This window comes from Diadema setosum, chromosome 7 (genome assembly GCF_964275005.1).
Source record: "Diadema setosum chromosome 7, eeDiaSeto1, whole genome shotgun sequence".
Classification (NCBI taxonomy): Eukaryota; Metazoa; Echinodermata; class Echinoidea; order Diadematoida; family Diadematidae; genus Diadema; species Diadema setosum.
The window spans coordinates 38,169,659-38,188,882 of record NC_092691.1 but is presented as its reverse complement, the minus strand read 5'-3'; the positions used below and the strand labels follow the sequence as shown (position 1 = coordinate 38,188,882).

General features: G+C 35.9%; 1 protein-coding gene across 1 annotated transcript in view; it reads right to left on the bottom strand.

Moving 5' to 3' along the window:
• Nucleotides 1-19,224, bottom strand: part of LOC140231219 (uncharacterized) — a 148,367-nt gene that overhangs the window by 72,787 nt on the left and 56,356 nt on the right. The window contains exons 3-4 of the mRNA XM_072311365.1: nucleotides 16,487-16,543; nucleotides 10,301-10,444 (exon numbers count right to left, since the gene is read on the bottom strand). Of these exons, the coding sequence (XP_072167466.1) occupies nucleotides 10,301-10,444; nucleotides 16,487-16,543 (201 nt within the window). The remainder of the gene's footprint in view (nucleotides 1-10,300; nucleotides 10,445-16,486; nucleotides 16,544-19,224) is intronic.

The window sequence follows — 19,224 nt, the reverse complement described above, 5'->3', positions numbered from 1 at the left end:
CATCATATATCAAAATTACAAGCAGTATGTACTGTACAAGCTGAAATTTTCGCATACAGATATTTTTGCCAATTGCTACTAGGAGAACATTTTCACGTGTTGTTAATTTCGCGGTTGTGAGGTCTAACTGTGCTTATCGGTTCGCATGGTTTTTTTTTTTCGTGTGTTGTTATTTTCGCGGTTCAAAGGCGATTCGCAAAATTTGCGAAAATAAAACCACTGCGAAAATTTCAGCTCGTACAGTATGTTATGGCTTTACCCTCCTCCCCATCAGCTATGATTATAATGATTGTCAGTTTATATAGGCCTATACATGGGACTGTGTAAATGCACACATCCAACTATTAAATTCATTTCAACCACACCGAATTCATGTCACATGTTGGAATTTAAAGCAGGATGTATCTATATATGGAACCTCACCATCACAATGACAAATGGCACACTTACACTTATTTTCATCTTTCTATAGATATCAGACTACAAACTTACAGTCAAGCACGCATCTCTGGGCAGCTTAAGCCATAAACATTACCTGTGTCACATTAATTGGGTTTATATGTAACAAAGATATCTCAGTGCCACGTGTAAAATTAGTTTCAATGTAAATCATTGCCTAACAGTATGTATACTAATGGATTTGGACATGTGAGACAACAACACTTGAAACAAAATAAGCTTTATCACAAATATGTGAATGCACCAGATCACCTCAGCTTCAGAACAGGGGCACTGAAAAGTCCTACTTTCACTCAAAACATCCATTCAAAATCGATTTGCCACCTTCCTCCCATCATTTGGAATTCACAAGAGCCCAGTATTCGAAAGTCACAATTTAACAGGACGTTCTAAAAACAATTGAAAATTTTCTTCCTCGCTAAAAGCTAACTGTTAGTTTCAGTTTGTTTCACACCTGATCCAACACCTGTATGATTTATTCAACAAGTGTTGCAATTTCTTTCATTCTCGTTTGTATTCCAAGTCTTTAAAGCCAGTGTGATCCATCACTGCTAGCCTTTGAGGATTTTACTGAACACCTTTATCTTTCACTTTACTATGCTTCTCTTTTCTTGTTCTTTTTTTATCTGATTTGCTACCGCCTTGTCATGATGAACTATGTCACCCCTTTCTTGTTAGTCACATGTGAATGTGCTTCATTTTGTCTTTTTAAACTGCATATAGTGTAAACATGAAAAAAAAAAAATAAAGGAGAGTTTTATGCTCTCAGTCTATATCAAATAATATCACTTGTATGGCCTGCTTCTTCAGATGACATATCACTTGAAATGGGAAGATGCTACTTCACAAAAAATGTGAACACACCAACAGTCGCCTCAACTTTAGAAGAGGGGCAGTGAAAGTCCTACTTGATATGACCTGCTACTTCAGATGATATATCACTTGAAATGGGATGACGCTATTTAATCACAAAAATGTGAACACACCAACAGTCGCCTCAGCTTCAGAAGAGTGGCAGTGGAAGTCCTACTTGATATGACCTGCTACTTCAGATGATATATCACTTGAAATGGGAAAATACTTTATCACAAAAAATGTGAACACACCAACAGTCGCCTCAGCCTCAGAGAAGAAGGCAGTGGAAGTCCTATTTACAGTGACGGCCTGCTCCTTCACATATCACTTGCAATCAGAAGATGCTTTATCCTAAAAATGTGAACAGACTAGCAGTCACCTCAATTTCAAAAGAGGGGCAATGGAGGTCCTAAATGGCCTGCTTCAGGCTTGAAACTGGGCTCAGGAAATGGATGGAAACTCTTTTTCGTTTCCCGTCATCTGTCGAAGTCTTGTTTCCCTGTTTGAATTCTCGGCAAGATGAATATGGCCACAAGGCGAATGGAAATGTCAGAAGAGTTCATGAGCTCTATAAAAGGAAATAAAACACACACACACACACATACACACACTTTTTAAAGGAAATTACATCATCTCCGTATCTTTGACTCTCATTTTTGTTTTGTTGATTTCATCAGAACTTGTACAATACATCTCTTTTCTGTTTTACCCTACTTTTTGCTTCATATATCGAGCTGGCTGTAGCTCATGTTCCTTGGCAGAGGTTTACAAAACACATAACTAGTTAGCTTTTCTGATCACGAAGTCATTTTTTTTGTTGGGGGGTTGACAAACATTTCTTGCACTTCAATTCAGTAAACTAGCTTAAACATTTCCAGGCTCATTGAATTATTTTATTATGTGTTGGCTAATTCAATTTGAAGCAAACTCGCTCTCTACAATAACGAATTTAAAAAAAAAAAGATTTAAAAAAAAAAAACATGCAAGCTCCTTCTAAAAGCCCTACAAAAGTTACCCGGTATGACATGGAGAGTGATTCACATGCTTGAAAGATCTCATTACTATTACTGCAGCATGTACACTGGCACTGGAATGTCGTTGATGACACCAATGAAATTTGCCATTGGCTTTCTTGGTTTAAAAGCCAGTAACATTGGATCTGTTCACACATAATCATAAAGCCTACTGTTTGGACCATGATACAAATGTGAATGCTTAGACTGAAGCTCACTTTCTTCTTCAGTGTGTTGTTTTCTCACATTTAGTACAAGTTAAAACATCCATAGTCCAAACCTTTAACCTTTAAAGGCATGATTTACCATTTGCAGATGAAACAAACCCAGCTTTAGTTCTTCAAAATAGTTCTAAAATCAGTATAATCAATGTTCATTATTGTAAAATATACAAAATATGAACAATTGTTATAATGAAAACCGTTTCTAGATTAAACCATCTATACTCATGGTTTAATGAGAAAAATGGTGATATTTCTTATATTTTAGGCTTTACTGGAAAATCTTTATATGGTAGGATGTTTTGTGATACAACTGACCTACACATACGCATCAAATGTGATAACTTACGCATTTTGTTAAATCACTACTCCCAAAGGTAAACCGTACCTTTAAGGCATATGTGTGAATAGGCCTAATAAGGTTATACGGGTATTAACCTAAGAGAAGATCATTTTGCTGTTGATTGTGTGAAGTGGTGGGTTCTGATGATCAAACAGTCTTTCCTCTTCACTGTACAAATACCATTTGTCCTGATGGGTGAGGAGGAAAAGACTGGCAGTATACCATGGCACAGAGATATATTATTACAGCTCACTGCCTCTTAAATATACACATCTTTTAAAGTTCATATTTCCAGTATGTGAGACACAAATCTCTATCCTTCGTCTCTTTTAATCCCTTTCTCTTACCTTTTTTTTTTTCTCTCTCTCTATCTACTTTAATTATGTATCTACCTTTCTATCTGTCTATCTATGTCTATCTGGCTCTCTTTCTTGCTTTGCTTTTTTTGTTCTTTTTGGTAATTGTACATAGAATGGTCATACATTATGATGCAGTATTTAGTACCTACACGTATAGAGTACCAAGTTAAAATTTGCCATTTTGTTATTTTTTTTTTCATTTTTTTCCTTAAGATGTGCCTCAGTTCTCCCCCCCCCCCCATTAAAAAAAATAATAATAATGTGTGTAGGTTCATTCTAAAACTTTGATGTAAGAATATTTTGTCATGTATAAAAGTGATCTTAATAACACAAAAATAAATGAATGCTACACATCAAATAAGTCCTGTAATCTAATCACAAATGAGATGTACATTATTAATCATACAGAACAAAGTGTGGAAAGTTTCACTCTAACTTTTACAGAACAAGACAACTGACAAGAACATTGGTCATAATTTATTTTGTATCTTTAATAGGTTATAAAAAGAAAGGGCTTCTCCTCTCCACTAAAATATGAAAAAAAAAATACACCACCAATATTGACTACCAATTATCTCTCACTGTATACAATGGAAGGCATACAGAATCCATAGACGGCTAAAAACTGTATTACACCTGAACCATGGTCATTCTGTGTCCTTTCTAAAAATCTCCTATTGGGAAATGAAAGGCTATTAATATTACATGCTACACAAAGTCCTTTAGGCTACCAACATGCTTCTGAAGTGTTGATCTATAGAAGGACACAATATTCCTCAAGTGATAAATTCACCCAATCAGTGCTCAATCTATAATACACTTTCAAAAAATAAAGAAGAATTTCATATAAGTGGATCTAATATCTTCTTCTTGATGCATATTGCATTTATTCAAATGACTGGTTGGTCTCATCAGTGTTTGCTGGGATTATTGAAAGACTTCAATTCCAGGAAAAATGGAAGCATAAAAAAAAGAGGGAGCAACAGTTTGTACAGGTTCTTCCTAAATACAACTACACCAGCCAGCCTTTGCAACTTCTCTTATTCCTATATGAACTGAGCACTCGTCTTCAAACCAGATGAGGAAAATAACACATATCAGTCATAGGAAGAGTTAAGGATGCTATACATTCCATACAATTCCTGTCATTTCCCGTGTTTGTAGAAAAGCATGGACCATGGTGAAAGTCATATGTCTTTGATATCTGTGGACTAGAATGCCCCACTGATATATGATGACGTTCATGTTACTTTGGTGATCAATCATATACACTGAATGTCCTGAGCTATCCTCACACCAATCATCAGTTTGAGCTGCAATAAATGTGCTGTATTCTCTTTCATATAAAATGCACTGCAAATGAGGGTTACTGCTCTAGATATGGTCTATGAGCCTTTAGTTTTATTATCACTTGGACAGTACAAAGACACTTGAAAGATCTCTGTCTAGAGCCAGTTTGCAACTGATCATGCAAGTAGGTGAGTCTATTCCCCACGAAGCAGTCATCTCGCAAATTTTGATCTGTACGTACAAAAGTAATATAATTTTGCATCTCTGGTAAGAAACATTATAAACTTGATGCATCAATTATAACTACAGAAGTGATGACGTCCACAGCAGGAAATTTCATTCGATGATGCCAGAAGATGATGATGACTATGATAGTGAATCCATCCTAGACATGATGGGGTTGTGGCTCTCTACCACTGAGAATATAGACGTAATGTCACATTTCTGAAATATTGTCCTATTTATGGAAAGGTTTTCCCTCTTGCATTTGAAATTCGAATGGAGCAGATATACTCTAAGCAGGGCTCGACACTAACGGTGGCCCGGTGGCCCAGGGCCACCAAAAACGCATGTCGGGCCACCAAAATTTCAGAAATGAAGAATTTGGTGGCCTGATCGGGCGACCAAAAAAGGTTGGATGTTTGCCTTTGGGCCACCAAAAATAAAAGTTAGTGTGGAGGCCTGCTTTAAGGGTTCTTCTGAAATTCCAGGACCTTGCCTATCAGGGCTGAAGGTCACGACTACTGCACCCACTTATCCCTCCCTGACACTGTGTGGTGTGGTGACACCCTGTCCTCTCCACCCCTCCCCCCCCCCCCCACCCCCTTCCCTTCCAAGGGACACCTTGCTTCTGGATGAGCCTCTCTCATTTAAAACATGAATACGGAGTGATGCAAAGCTCAACATTCAGGAAGACAACATCAGCATGTGAAGCAGAGAAAGAATGTGATGACAATTAAAACAGATGCCACATCATATGATATTGATGTGTTTTTGACACTTTCTTCTTGACTGCTTTCACACTTCAGGGTTTTTCATAATTCATGCTTTCTTAACTAAGTTGAGAGTAAAACAAAACCACCAACAACAAAAAATGATGGACCAAAAAATTCTTGTACATTTTTGATAGCATTTGATAGCACACTTGAGGCTGATAAAATCATGATGTAGAAGATTAATGTGACATTTTTAGAACAGCACATTCTTGAGACTAATACCACTGAGATGATGCATGGCTATTTTACCCCCACATGCATTCAAATAATATACTTCCACAAGTGAAGTAGGTCTACTATATAAATGCAACGAATATCCTATATCACACAGATCTTCTTGATTTTTCAAGCATAATGATATCATGAAATGTCAACCCCTCGGAGACACATTTTGTTCATAAAACAAGATTACCTTTATAGGAATTATTTATCAGACTCCTGACTACTATTCTTTAAAAACATATCTTACTTTAAACCAATGGGTCAGTCCTGTCAGAATAATAATAAATCACTATCATTATTATCCCTGCCATTGCCTTATATAGGCTATCCCATTACAGAAATATACACAAGTGAATTCAGCATGATGGCAATTGATGATATCCTGTACCTCTAAAATCAATCCCTAAATGTTGTTCGATATATGTTGCACTGTGAAAGCAATACAATGATCCTTAACTGTGGCATGAGGTTCATTTCTATTTTGTTTTTTGGTTTGCTTTATTTTCTTTTATATTTATTTATTATTTTTTTTTTTTGGTTGCTGTGATTTGCTCATCCTTATACAGTGACTTCACATCCAAGGTAGATAGCAGTCACCATGGTAACCTTTGATGCCCCCTCCCCAGAAGTGTAAGTTTGTTTGTTTGTTTGTTTGTTTGGTTGTTTGTTCGTTGTTGTTGTTTTTTCTATACTTTGCAATAAATGTAGATAACTGAGCCATATCCTGCTCCAACAGATGACTACTGGTACCCTCTGGCAATCATATTATGTTCGCACAAACCACTTAGCTCATGCTAAGCGTGAGTGCGTTTATTTGCTTTGAAATATATCTATTAAAACATTGCAGAGTAGATTGACAAATCTATGTACTCCCCAACCCTTTTTCTGCTTAGATTATTTAATAGAATAAGTTAATGCTTCACAAATAATTCTCTATAGATGCCAAAGTCAGTATACTTTCTTCTAGAAAATCATTTCATCTTGTTTGAACTACCCATGCCCTGGTATAAGTGTTGTATCTGCAGCTAGAAAGCATTCACATTTACCAACGGTTGCACAATTGCTGACTACCTTTATGAGCAGGTTGAAATCAAGATTTGATGCATTCGATATTGTGTGCACACGGGCAATGATATTAAAGACAAAAACTTTTAGCCTGAAGGCAACATGATTGCATGATTGTTGCGTTGACTCCAGGAAAGAAAAAAAATGTTCCCATACTGCTACATTTTTTATGTTACAGCATCATTTCATGTTATGCCATACATATTGCCGGCATAACACTCAAAATTTAAAAAGAATACAAGAAATACTGTCCGTTCCAAGAGCAAACTTAATCATTCCCTTCTTCAGAAATGATGTTCCACATATTTTTATCAGTCGACTACAAAAAAAAAAAAGAAGAAAATTACACCACTGCAAATATCTGGCGCGTTCAATATTGGTTAGATAACTAGAACAGGGGCAATACCGTTGGGGTATTTTGTTTGTTTGTTCATCTGTTTTGGTGCATTTGGTTTGAAGAGTAAGAGAAGTAGGAAAAAAAAATCAAATGCTACAGAGAAGAAGCAAGATTTTCTATCTACAATAATGTAGATGAATGCACACGTTCCAAACATCCGATCACCTTACATATTTACAGAAACATAATGTCTCAAATTCACGAAAGTGGTTTAAACTTAGACCATAATACAAAATTTGTACCATGGCCTAAACTTAGCGTGAAATAGACGTAGCTTTGGCAAGCGCATATCAATGCGCGTTTGCTACTGGACGTCTGTTGGTGGCCTATGGAATCTGTCTATTGTATTTACACAGAAGAAATCTGCATAAACCATGGTTTAAAACATGGTTTCAATTGTACCACCTTCATAAATTCGGCCAATGTGTTTAGGGAAATTAAAAATGATCCATCATGCCAACCGATCTGATAAACCAATTGCAAATACCAAGTTTGAATAACCACCTTAAATACAATGGTATTTCAAAGTACTCTACATTTCATCTGTGTTCAAATTAGGAAATACACATTGTACTGTGATATTTCACCATACATGGTGTATTGTAAATGTAAATGAGAATGTAAATGGGGGGTAGGAGCATCTACAACAACTCAGGAACACACAGTTAGTCAGAGTGATGCTATCTTGTATGTACATTGTGCCTGCACTGTCGCTTAAATTACGAGTACGTCAAGTTGATGTGCAGTTCTTGTTACTGTAAATAAAGTCAGGCAGAACATATCAAATTCCTGCCTGTGTAAACAGGCTTTGACAAACATGACTTTTTCTTGTAATATCTCCAGTATCAGACAAAGTGTGTTGACACTGGCATATTTCAGTCCTTCAGATGCTTATCTTGATCTGTGGGTTTTTAAGATGTTTGGATATCAAGTATAAATAAGAGGTAGTGAGTAACACACTAGTGTTAATGGAGACTTCTACATGTTTTAGTAATTAACTCTTTATGTGCTCACTCAGTCGACGATGGCATAGGTCACCTTCACATATTCTGCTCAAACGCATAAACCCACCCAAACGATCGATAAATTGCCTATTAATGCCACAGTACAATGAAATCGTTTCTTGCGATTCCATTCCTTTCACATATATAGCTTGAATTTTATGTGGTGATTGACTAGCAAGTGGTGTTCCCTACTTTATTTGCATGTAAATTATAAGTTTCTGTAACTGTTTTGTGTGCAAAAGTCATGTCTTTACAGTAATGAGGCTACTGGTGATTTGAAAGAAAAACAATGTCATACAATTTGCATCAAAGCAAAGCTTGGCATTTTCTCTACAAGTTTACTCAATACAAGATCAGCTTAACAGAAATCTGCAAAAGTTACATAGATTTGAAAAACTAAATGTTTTCCAAAAGCATGACTACGTTGGTGTCTCAGAATAATGTGGCACACAGGGGGTTTCCACCATTGCACATAAAGAGTTAAAGTGTTCATTGTAAACCTGAAGAGTCTTCCAGGACTTTGAATTGATTGCCGTTCATGACAGAGTTTCGTAGAAGCACTGATCTCAGGCAGAAGGAGACGGTTGATACATAAAGCAGCTTATCAAGTGTGCTAATCATCCAGCATGTGGATGAATCATGGATTCACGGTAATCAAAACCCTAATTACATGTCCCAAGAGTCCCTACGGGTCTTTCAGATCAAAAAATTATGAGGCTAATGTCTGAATTCTGAAAAAGGTCAGGTGAATTAAGCTGAGGAAAAATTATGTGTTCTCTGAAAAGACGAGAGTGGCTACAATGTGCACACACAGGTCTGACATACATTGTAGCAGCAGACAATCATGAGGTACTGCATACTGTAAAAGTGGATATTTTCGCGCGACCAATTTTTCACGCTTGGCCGGGTAAGAAGAGTTTCGTGTGTTTTTAATTCTGCGCAATCAAGACATCACGCACAGGAACATATAGCAAGCAAAAATATTCGCGTGCTTTTATTTTCATGCTAGTTTCTGGTTGCGCGAAATATGCGAAAATTGCAACACCGCAAAAATTTCCAGTTTTACAGTACGCAGAATATTTCTCAGGGTTTTTATTTTCATGCATTTTGCGAGTCGGGTGTTATTTGTGGATTTGTAGACACACAAAAATATTGACTCTAATCCCAACATGAATGTGACGTGAATGCATACATTTCTCCATTCAGTACTGTGCTCCATGATCGCAACTTTAACCACTCGCAAAATTGTCAGGAAGTCCTAATTCGCAAAATATTAGACTTGTTAAATATATGGCGCATACAGTAATATGATACCCAATGGAGAGCTGGTTATACCTATTTCATGCTGCATTATAACATGTGATGTCAATGGAGCATGATTGATAAACACTGAACCTGGTTATACACTGTACCACATGCAGAACCATACGAGTAAAGCATACAATAATAATGTACAAAATGCAGTGAAACACATCATGGACATTACACCAGAGTGCATAAACGTACACACACCAATGACATATATGTACAAGCATAACTTTATTGTATTTCTTAAAATAATTAATGTGAATTCTGTACTGACATCATGTTGCTCAAGTATGAAAACAGAAAAATCAGAACTGCAGATCAGGGAACATTTTGGAAGGAAAATAGACACAAAAGAAGTAATTAACTGTTAAAATTTAGAGAGCAAGAAAACTTTGGTAATGCTATATGGCAGAGATGTTGAGCAGCACTCAATTTCATTTGTAAACAGAAAGTCTGTTTGACTTTTTTTTTATACAGAGCAGCATATAGATCAGGATGGACTTTCTCTTTAAAGCTTGTACATGATAAATAAATCTTTCACACAAACACACACACACACACACACATGCACACATGTAAACGCTGCACACTGGCACAGGTCCGACGGTCCAGGACCATTGAAAAAAAAAATCACAGACAGGTCGGACCAGTAGAAAAAAATGGGTTATGGTGTGCAGCCCTGCACATGTACACGTACATACAAACACATACACATACACACATACACTGATACAAACAAAAGATGACATATTCGGTCAAATGAACGCACCTGTCCAGTTCTTGGTGCTGCCGTCTCATGTAGTGAAATGTCTTGGCCATCAGCAGATTGTCCTCCTCCAAGTTCTCATCTGGGTCCTGGTACTGAAACTGTACCGCATCATCAAATCCTCCATCTGCAACCTCATCAATTTCCCTGAAATGATATCAATGGGGGGGAAAGGGGGGAGGGGTGTAATGTATGCACCCACTTAATACCTAATGTACTTCAGTCTTTTTGCTTTGGTGTAAAGCACCTTTAGCATTTAATCAGAATGGAAAATGGGGTTATAGAAATTTATATTATGTATTATCATTATTATCTAGTACTACACCATTTTCTAGCTTTCAATTCACTTTAAAAAGAGAGATTACTGGTACAAGCTTTCAGATGATGTATTGTCATGTGGAAGGATGGGTGTTGAGTAATATGTTAATCTTTGCATTGGATGATTGAGGATGAAAGTGGAATGGCAGAGGTGTTGGGGGAATTTACTGCCACATTCAGGATTGTTATGGGAGATCTGCTGCACATCAATCACAAAATTAAAAACATGGAAAAAAAATGAAATCCTTGAAAATCATGGAAATATTGCATCAGAAGACAGAATGGTGATTGGCTGAACCTATCAATTAATGGGGAAATTCTGCTTCAGAACTGATCATAATTGTCCTAATTGAATTTGCAACTGTGAATTATGCTGCACTGGAGAAACCTGACATGGACATGGTCGATTAACTGCACCTGCACAAAATAACAAGGACAAATGAACACTTCCCAATATGAAAGAAAAAAAAAAAAGAGTTTTAATTTTCTAAAATATATTCTTGCCAAATTTCAGAACTGGTTATAAACTTATAAGATTTAGGGGCTTTTGATGGTAATTCTGCAAACCGAAATAAACGAGAGTGTATGACCAAAGTTAACTCAAAGGAGAAATAATTTTGTATACTACCGGTACCTAATGAAATACTAGCAATGATTTATGATCAGAATGGAAAGATTCACACTTCAACATGTGCTTTCTTGGACTTCAGTAGTCTCCAGTGAAGTTGCCCGAGTGATTTCAGCTAGTGCATCGCATTGATGTGGCAGACGCACCTGCCATTTGTCGTGAAATAATCCATGGATTCTGCCAAACCAAACTCTGCCACGGAGATTGAGAAACTTCCTTTCAACTTCCTCTAATGTCTGCGTGTGTATGCTTGCTCCTACCTGGGCAGGTGCACCCAGGCCTACAGGCATCAAAATCTCTCCCAGTCAAACATTCAACAGTTACCTATTATACCTGGCAACAAATTTATGTAAAAGTGTTTATTAAAGAGAAACACTTCCTTTTTAAGATTTCAAAAGTTTCTTCAGAGTGCACACAAGATTTTAGGGTTACACTTTGTACAATTTTGTAATAAAGTAAAAAGGCCAAAGAAACTACACTAATATATTTTCACTCATTGTGAAGAGAGGCATTGCGGGGAAAATTGGCTCGGCATGCATGATAACTATGCACACACATAACTTTTCCTTATTAACATAACACTTTTCTTCACTTCAAAAAATAAAAGAAAAATATATTGGGTGAAATGATATAGACTCTTGCCCAAATAAAAATGCAAACATTTCCACTTCTACAATGAGTGAGATATGAGTGAAGAGTTAAAGTTTAATCTACAATGTAAATCTTAGCTTTTACTCCCTTTGCATTTACTATTGATGATTAGAAGTGTTCTTTGAATTTTGTTCACTATGGCAACATATTCCAATGCATACAGGATGATGTCTTATAATCTAACTCTAGTGATGCTTTGTATTATGTAATCACTAGCATGGCGTTCTGCACATAACTGCTACTCTGCCGCTACCTCAAAGTACCTTCCAATCGCCAGGGGGGAAAAATCCATAATTTTTCTCCTGTATCTATTGTTTAGTTTCTTTATATAAGAAAATATATTATTTTTCCCCTGTATCTATTGTTTAGTGGCCATGAATAAAACACCTTATTTACAATCTTCTGATAATCTACCAACTGAGTACAATCACTTCATTTGCAATTGAGATCTTGTTGAAGGAGATGTCATGTATTACTTAGGCAAGATGGTTCTTCAACCCTTGGGCATAAAGAAAGTAATTTATTGCAAAATAACTGTCTATTCCCTATTTTTTTTTTTTAAAGACAGTAAATTGCATAATGCCACAGGAGATTAAAGTGTAGAAGAGGATAAAACAGGGATGATTATGAAAGACCCAGACAAAGAAACACAAATATTTCACGAACACCTAACTCACACACATACACACACACACACATATACTGTAAAATGAAGAATGTTCGCATTTCAATTTCACAAATTTTGCAAGAGCCAAGATTTGCGAAATTAAAATGCATGTGAAAGTCTTGTCTACACTATACACACTGAATGTTAGAGGCAACTCGCGAAAAATTCATGCTGCGAAAATATTGTGTTTTACAGTACATAAATATGTACAAGGGCAGGTAGGGTGGCACAAGATCTAAAAGTAAGTGATGCTCAGTGTAGTCTGAACATTGGCTCAGTAAGGGGAAAAATCAACCCCTCTTGTGTATGGCATGTTACCAAACATAAATTGGAGGTTGTGCAACCTGGACATATATCGATTCAATTTTAAACTTCAATTTATTTTCGGTTTTCTTCAAAAGAAGATAAAAGTAAGGAAATTTGGTATACATTGGTTGATGGCAAGATGAAGATTAGTTGTGGTAATTACCAGATTCAAGCATGCTACAGTGTTTCAAATCTGTTTTGAATATTTCACACGCATATTGAATAGTTCAAAAAATTCACTATATTACATAATCCCAAAATCTTGAAAAAAGAAGTGAAAGCACTCTCCACACACTTGTTCATTTCAATGCTAAAACTATCTGCCAATCTGTTCAATGTCTAAAGAAGGATTGTCCACTAGTTTCTGAAGAAGAGGTCATAACAATGTATTGTAACTACAGCCAATAACAAGTGGTAATTCTTATTTCAAAAATTTTCTTCAGGATTTTTATTGAAAAGTGTTTATATTTTGATTCTCTAATTTGGGCAGGAGAGGAGAGGGGAAGATTTATCAAAGTCAAAATAAAAGCTACGATAACAAAACCAAGCAATGTAGGGAAATATACTCAAATGTGTGTCAGGAAAGTATCTTCCGTGTATTAACTCTTAATGTGCCACATTCACACACCAGACTCAGTCAATGGCATGCCAAGTTCGCATGCTCACACACACAAATCATTAAATGTCACAGAGCAATGAAAGCGTCTCTTGCACAATTCCATGCCTGTCAAAAGTAGCTTCCATTTTATGTGGTGGTTGATTATCAAGCTGTGTTTCCTACTGGATTTGTGAGTAAATTGTGAGCTTCTGTCACTGTTTTTGTATGCAAAAGTCTTGCCTCTACAAAAATTTAGCAGTTACTACTCATTTGAAAGAAAAACAATCATAGATTTGAATATACAATTTAGATCAAAGCAAAGCTTGGCATTTTCTCTAAGACTTTGCTCATTACATATCCAGGGTGACAAAAATCTATTTAAAAAAAAGTTGCACAGAATTGAAAAACAGAATGTTTTCCTAAAGCAAGATGCATTGAGGCAAGCACTGTCTCAGCATAATGTGGCACACAGGGGGTTTACACCATGCCACATATTATAGAGTTAAGTAAGTTCTACTCCTACAGACAGGGAATGGAAGCTCATGAAAGGGTGTGTACAGTTCTGGTTGAGGTGAGGATTTAGCTTTTAACGTTTTGCGAGATATTCACAAACCACTCTATGAGATGTCAAAGAACATGCAATCCTAAGGGGTATCAAAAGTTTGTTTGATGAAAATCGGTTCTGAAATGGCTGAGATATCTAAAATAAGGTGAAACAAAGAGATCCTAATAAAAAGCGTGGCCTGTTGCCTTTTATCATTATCACTTTTTTGGATATCTCAGCCATTTGAAAACCAATTTTCATCAATGTTGAATCCTTCTTAAAATTACATGCTCTTTCATTTTCCATAAGAGGTTTCTCATTATCTCACTTAGGAATGTTATAAACCTGTATCCCCACCTCAACCAGTACTGTACAGTCCCTTTAATGTGATATTGAAATAGTTAGATCAATTCTTTAATACTTCTCTCTGAAAGTTATACTAGCATTAGTTTAGTAGTATTGTGCATAGCTGTTTATCTGCATTGGATTAGAAAGACAATTATGTGCTCTACAAATTTGAGCAATTTTCCCTTCTATTTTTGCAATTCTTTTTTTTTTTTGACTGATGATAAATGTGTATCAATATAAAGCAATGCATTAACATGTCATATGTTGCAAGACTAAAACATATTATCAATTAGTAATGCCATGATAATGACATAATCTAGCCACTGGATGATAGGTTGTATCAACCCTTTCGTAGACTTGGCTATTAATGTGATGGATTTTTACATAATGCATTGGACACATCCTACATACTTTAAATGTGGAAAAAAAAATAATGTTGAACCTTGAAAAGTCCATTACACTAATTGCAATGTGTTGGTTGTCTGTTCGATTGGAAGAGGCTTCCCAGAATTCTGGTTACACAAAAAAAAGAACACTTTAGCCTTGGTTATTCTAACAAACATGTATACAAACACACACGTTATCCTGTATTTTTTGCCAGTATGTTTGGAATATACTGACTTGTTTAGGACAATTTTGCAAGTGGCTGAATACACAATATAAGAACCACAGTGATAGAATTAGGAATAAGAATCATCCCTTTTCATGAATTGAAATTTGTAATTTTAAATGCTAGAAACGATACATGAGCATTTGCGGTAAAGGAAGAACTGTTTTTGGGGATGTGTGCCCACTCGTAAAATGTGTGATAATAAAAACATTGCAAAATATACCATACATCCAGTGAACAATATACTAACAAACATCCATAATCATTGCATTATCCACTAGCAGATCATCATTATTCATTAATGGCAGTATAGTGGGTTCCAAAAATGGTTTTCCTTGGCATGTGTTTGATCTGCAGGTATTTTTTTTTTTATGTAAAAATCAATTCTGATGACAGAAATAGGCACTCATCAAAGAATTTGTTTCAAAAATTCACATTTGCTGCAGAGTCATGCACTCTCAAGACCTCAGGATCTCTAAAATGTTTCATCTCATTCTAGGTACCAAATTATTTGAAGGCATATATTACTTCTATCATGGTTTGGGGTAAAACTTGAGTTTTTGATAACTTCTTACAACTTTTCTAGAGAGTTGGCAACTTTGATGGAAGTTTGTTTCATTCTTCAGTTCCAACTACTATAACAGCAAATTAGCTGTATACAGTTAAAGGGGGTTGCTAGTAACTGATCAGTGGGAATCAGTGGGAGTGCTGGGGATGATTGTTCCAATCCTTGTGGGATTCATTTAAGAGTACATTATATACCTATTGTTGTGTGAAGACTATTTGCTTCAGAATGGTCTCACATTCAAGTAATGTGCAGTTTAATGTTCCCATGCCTGTACAGTGACGGGGCGATCGTTAACATTGAACTGCACATTACTTGAATATTAGACCATTCTGAAGTAAATAATTTTCACACAACAATAGTTATATAATGTACTCTTAAATGAATCCCACAAGGATTGGAAAAATCATCCCCCAGCATTCCCACTGATTCCCACAGATCAGTTACTAGCCATCCCCTTTAAGGAGTGCTTATAAAAGACAGCTTTTAAAAGAAAGAAATGAAGTGGAGGCTGCAGAATAACTACAACCTAAATAAAAGTTAAAGTCCAGAAGGAAACACTCTGTAAGAGTTACAACAAAAATCTTAAAGGTGACACAAGTCATTCCTCGGGTGACTGCCAAAAATCATTAAGTTTCATTTTGTAGAAAGAAGACATTCAAATTACCATAAACCAGTGGTACAAATATGTCAAATTATGGCCAATTATCACCAAAATGATATTACAAATCAAAACAAGGGCACAATTTTACCCAATATTTGGAGCAATGCTTATAAATCTACTCACTTTTGATGAAGTAAATTTTTTATTTCATGAAAATTGATTGTTTCGTTTTTTATCTATGCTCAAATCTTTTAGAATGCGATAGTGCATTTCTGGTTCTCAGCTGATAATATTAATATAAAGTATCTCACATTTATTTTGGACAGAAAGATAAAAAGCCACAAACTTACCTGTCATCCTGGGAGAATCTCTCTGACACGGATGAAAATTGGAACGATCCCGATGCCCTGGAATGAAGAATGAAATGCCTCATAAAGTCTAACAGAAAATTACATTCATTAACACTTCATGCCATGTGTGTATGCTTAACTCAGATAATAGTGTGTCTAGTCCATATAGTTTGTACTTAGACACTACAGTGCATTTCAAAACAGTCGGTAAACTAGAGAGGGCAGTATATTACAAGTGTAGTGTAAAATGCTCATTTATATTCATCGCACCTGCAGTGAGTGATACAGCTGTGCATACAGACAAGCAATATTATGAGAGATATCATGCAATGTGACAGTCCAACTGACGTAGCATTCACAGGATTCTATTTTGAAACACACACAGCTCACAAAACACAAATCAACAGCAAATGTAGTAGCTGCACATACAGTACATTATGCTCACAATTTGAAAATGAATAAAACATTCTCTTTGTTTGTTAAAATGTTAAAATGTGACATATGTTAATCAAAATTTAGATCAGCAAATGCAGTCTTAAAATTTGTATAAAAGATGGTGATAATTGACTTTAAAAAAAAAAAAAAAATCAGCCATGGGACATCTTTTTTTTTTTTTGGGGGGGGGGAGGAGTGGAGGGGTCCATAAAAAAATGACAACCCACACTTCGCACAGCAAAACCTATGGTAGTCTGAGATACAGTATATACTTGAAATCATATATCTTCTGGTACATTTCTTGAAGCCCTAGATTGCTTGCGAAAGAGAGTGAAGACCTCTGGAGATCACCTAATAGTTTCATTATGGTAGATTTCAGATGAGAAAATTTTATCCCGCACAAAGCAACTCATTTCTCGCTTCATGCGGTTATCACTATCACCTGATTACATGGAGAGAAACAATGTTTTATTTAAAGGACAAGTTCACCTTCATAGACATGTGGGTTGAGTGAATGCAGCTATATTAGTAGAACACATCAGTGAGAGTTTGAGGAAAATCAGACAATCCGTTCAAAAGTTATGAATTTTTCAAGTTTCTGCTCAGTCACGGCTGGATGAGAAGACTACTATGGCTTGTAATGTCACATTTGTACAACGATATAAAGAAAGAATAAAGAAAATTCAACATATTTTCACCTTTCTCACATAACAAAAGAACATTCAACTTCTCTCTTTCAGAAGGCAGGGGGAATAATATTACCCATAATATACATCAGTAACAAGTCGAAGAAATTTGCACTTAATTCAAAAAGTAAAGTTTTATGAAATTCTCTTATTTTCCTTATATCGTTGTACGCATGTGACATCATACACTGTAGTAGTCTTCTGATCCAGCAATGATTGCACAGATACTTTAAAAATTCACAACTTTTGAACGGATTGTCCGATTTTCCCCAAACTTTCACTTATGTGCTCTACTAATATTGTTGCCTTCACTCAATCCACATGTACATGAAGGTGGATTTGTCCTTTAAGAGGTTACTTTAAACTTCTTGAAATCACTCTGAAGTGTAGCAATATTAAGGCCACTCTGCAGTCCACTAAACTAGCTAGAAAATAACAATGTGCAAATACTGCTGGGATGCAGTGGCATCTGACCAAATCCTTCGACCCACAGTTTAATGCACATGTATGCAAAGCTCACTAAAATTGGTCCTGAGCCAAAATTTGATCACGTATAAGTGTTTATTTCTACAGTAATTTCATTTCGAGAGAACATTTTTTACCAATGCTTGTTACATTTCAGTCAACAGATGTTGTATGTGATTATACACATGTACATCAATCTACACTTATGTATATCCAGGCCAAAATATCCATTCAAAAAGAAGAAAATCAACCTTGACATCAATTTACTCAAATTTCTAAACATTGAAGAAAGTTGTTACATTGTATGTCCGGGACTGGCGTTTAGAATTACAACACTATGCATGTTCTCCAGGAGAACACATACTACATGTACACTGCATACAGTAGACTTACAGGGGTAATGGCACCACCGGTTTCAAATTGACAAGTGGTACCAAAGTCTACAGTGTGTTAGCACTCTGATATTAGGTCTCATCCCATATCTGCAATAAAGTCTGTATAAAGTTCTATCTCATGAAATAGCACATGTACTGACTGTGTTTACGACGGTCAGAACATGCAATTTTATTGCTGGTTTGAGTATCTGCCACCATAAATTGATTTAATGTCGTATCTTTATTCTACATAGCTAACAAATATTCTGACGTGGCCATGACGTATATGTACCAACTTGCTTCTTTCATCTAGAAGAAGCAATGTACTCTCAAGCTGTTATTTTTTCATACCATATTTGGGGGGATGGGGATGTCACAGATATTTTCACAAGATGTTGCTTTCATGAATCGACACCAAGGATACTGTAATGCGCTATTACCATACAACATGGCGATATTTTCACATGTTGTTGAAACTGCAGTCTTACTGTGAATTGCAAAATTCACGAAAATCAAACCCTCACAAAAATAACAACAACCAAATTGTTTCAAATAATTATCGAAGTTGGTTACTTTGCCTCACTTTAATACATTTTCATTAAGATTCTAGTCAGGACATTTTAAATATGTTTCCACCTGACAGAATACATCCTTTTTTTCTCCTTTTTTTCTTTTTTTGCAAAGATTATAGGAAGATAGGTGAGTATGATGCTTAACCATTGAGGACAGGCTGATTTTGCTACAACACGCATTTCCCATACACACTTGCCCGAGTATA